The sequence below is a fragment of the Sinocyclocheilus grahami genome, unplaced genomic scaffold (assembly GCF_001515645.1).
Source record: "Sinocyclocheilus grahami isolate Dianchi unplaced genomic scaffold, SAMN03320097.WGS_v1.1 scaffold1585.1, whole genome shotgun sequence".
Taxonomy (NCBI): Eukaryota; Metazoa; Chordata; class Actinopteri; order Cypriniformes; family Cyprinidae; genus Sinocyclocheilus; species Sinocyclocheilus grahami.
The window spans coordinates 133,373-134,411 of NW_015506764.1; the positions used below are offsets into that span (position 1 = coordinate 133,373).

General features: G+C 38.3%; 1 protein-coding gene across 1 annotated transcript in view; it reads left to right on the top strand.

The window, feature by feature from the left end:
- LOC107571358 (patr class I histocompatibility antigen, A-5 alpha chain-like) overlaps nucleotides 1–353 on the top strand; it is a gene marked incomplete at its 5' end in the record, with an annotated part of 2,812 nt that extends 2,459 nt beyond the window's left edge. The window contains one exon of the mRNA XM_016257678.1: nucleotides 122–353. Coding sequence (XP_016113164.1) covers nucleotides 122–258 — 137 coding nt within the window. The remainder of the gene's footprint in view (nucleotides 1–121) is intronic.
- Nucleotides 354–1,039: the final 686 nt, after the last annotated feature.

The window sequence follows — 1,039 nt, forward strand, 5'->3', positions numbered from 1 at the left end:
GGTTGGGTTAGTTTAGAGTGTGGGGTTTATCAAGTGAAACGTATAACATACTGAATAGGTATGAAATCAGCATGAGCTGATGCTAATTCTAAAGTTTTCTAACAATATATTGTATCTCTAGGCCAGATGAACCGCAGTAGTTCCACCACAGAACAGCGTGAGAACATCACCTCAAGCTCAGCGGATCCCCTGACTGCAAGTGATTCACATGAGAGCATTGAACCAGATACTGCACAAACACAAAAAACTGTTCATTAAGCTCATTCATTTTTAACTTTATTTTTCATTAGGATTACAGGCCAACCTAAAATTTACACAAGAAATTATATAGAACTTTTTAACAGTAATACATACTACAGATCCTTTCACTGTTAAAATGTCTTGCTTAGATTTTATGTGCTGTCTTGTCATTGTCATTACATCGCTGAATTGCTAAGCTGAATTGAACAGCAAAGCTCTATTATTACCTCAAACTACTTACAGTTTTTCTCAATCGCTTTGACTCAGTCCTCAAATGAGTTTTTTTCTCTCAAAACAATGTTCAGATGTCTAAACAAATAGTTTCTTGTCCACATCAGATTTGAATTTCTTACTGATTTAAGCAAATTGCACATGTTTTGGCACGTACAGTACCGGGAGGGGTCACCTCTCATCTTGACAAACCACGTGAATGAATGCAGGCGGAGTTGGTCTACCTCAGGGGTTGTCAATGTGTGGTACGAGGGCATAATAATTAATTATTGATTACTAATTTGAATCAGTACATTAAAACGAAAACAATGGTCTTTGCGAACTCCTGGAATGTCCAAGGATCCAGTAAGCGAATTCAAGCAATAAGTTCAAAACAGCGCTAATACAGAGAATAGTGACTTGCGTCCAGATGTCAGTAAACTATTTGGCCTAAAAGCAAGAGTGTTTTATAATGGATGCTGGCTGAAGGTGTGTTAGATTATGCGGTGGTCAGTGGTTTAGTGATTCTGAATGGATCCATATACAGTCAGGTCAAGGCAGGAGGTTTAGTGGTCTTTGGCGTCTCCCT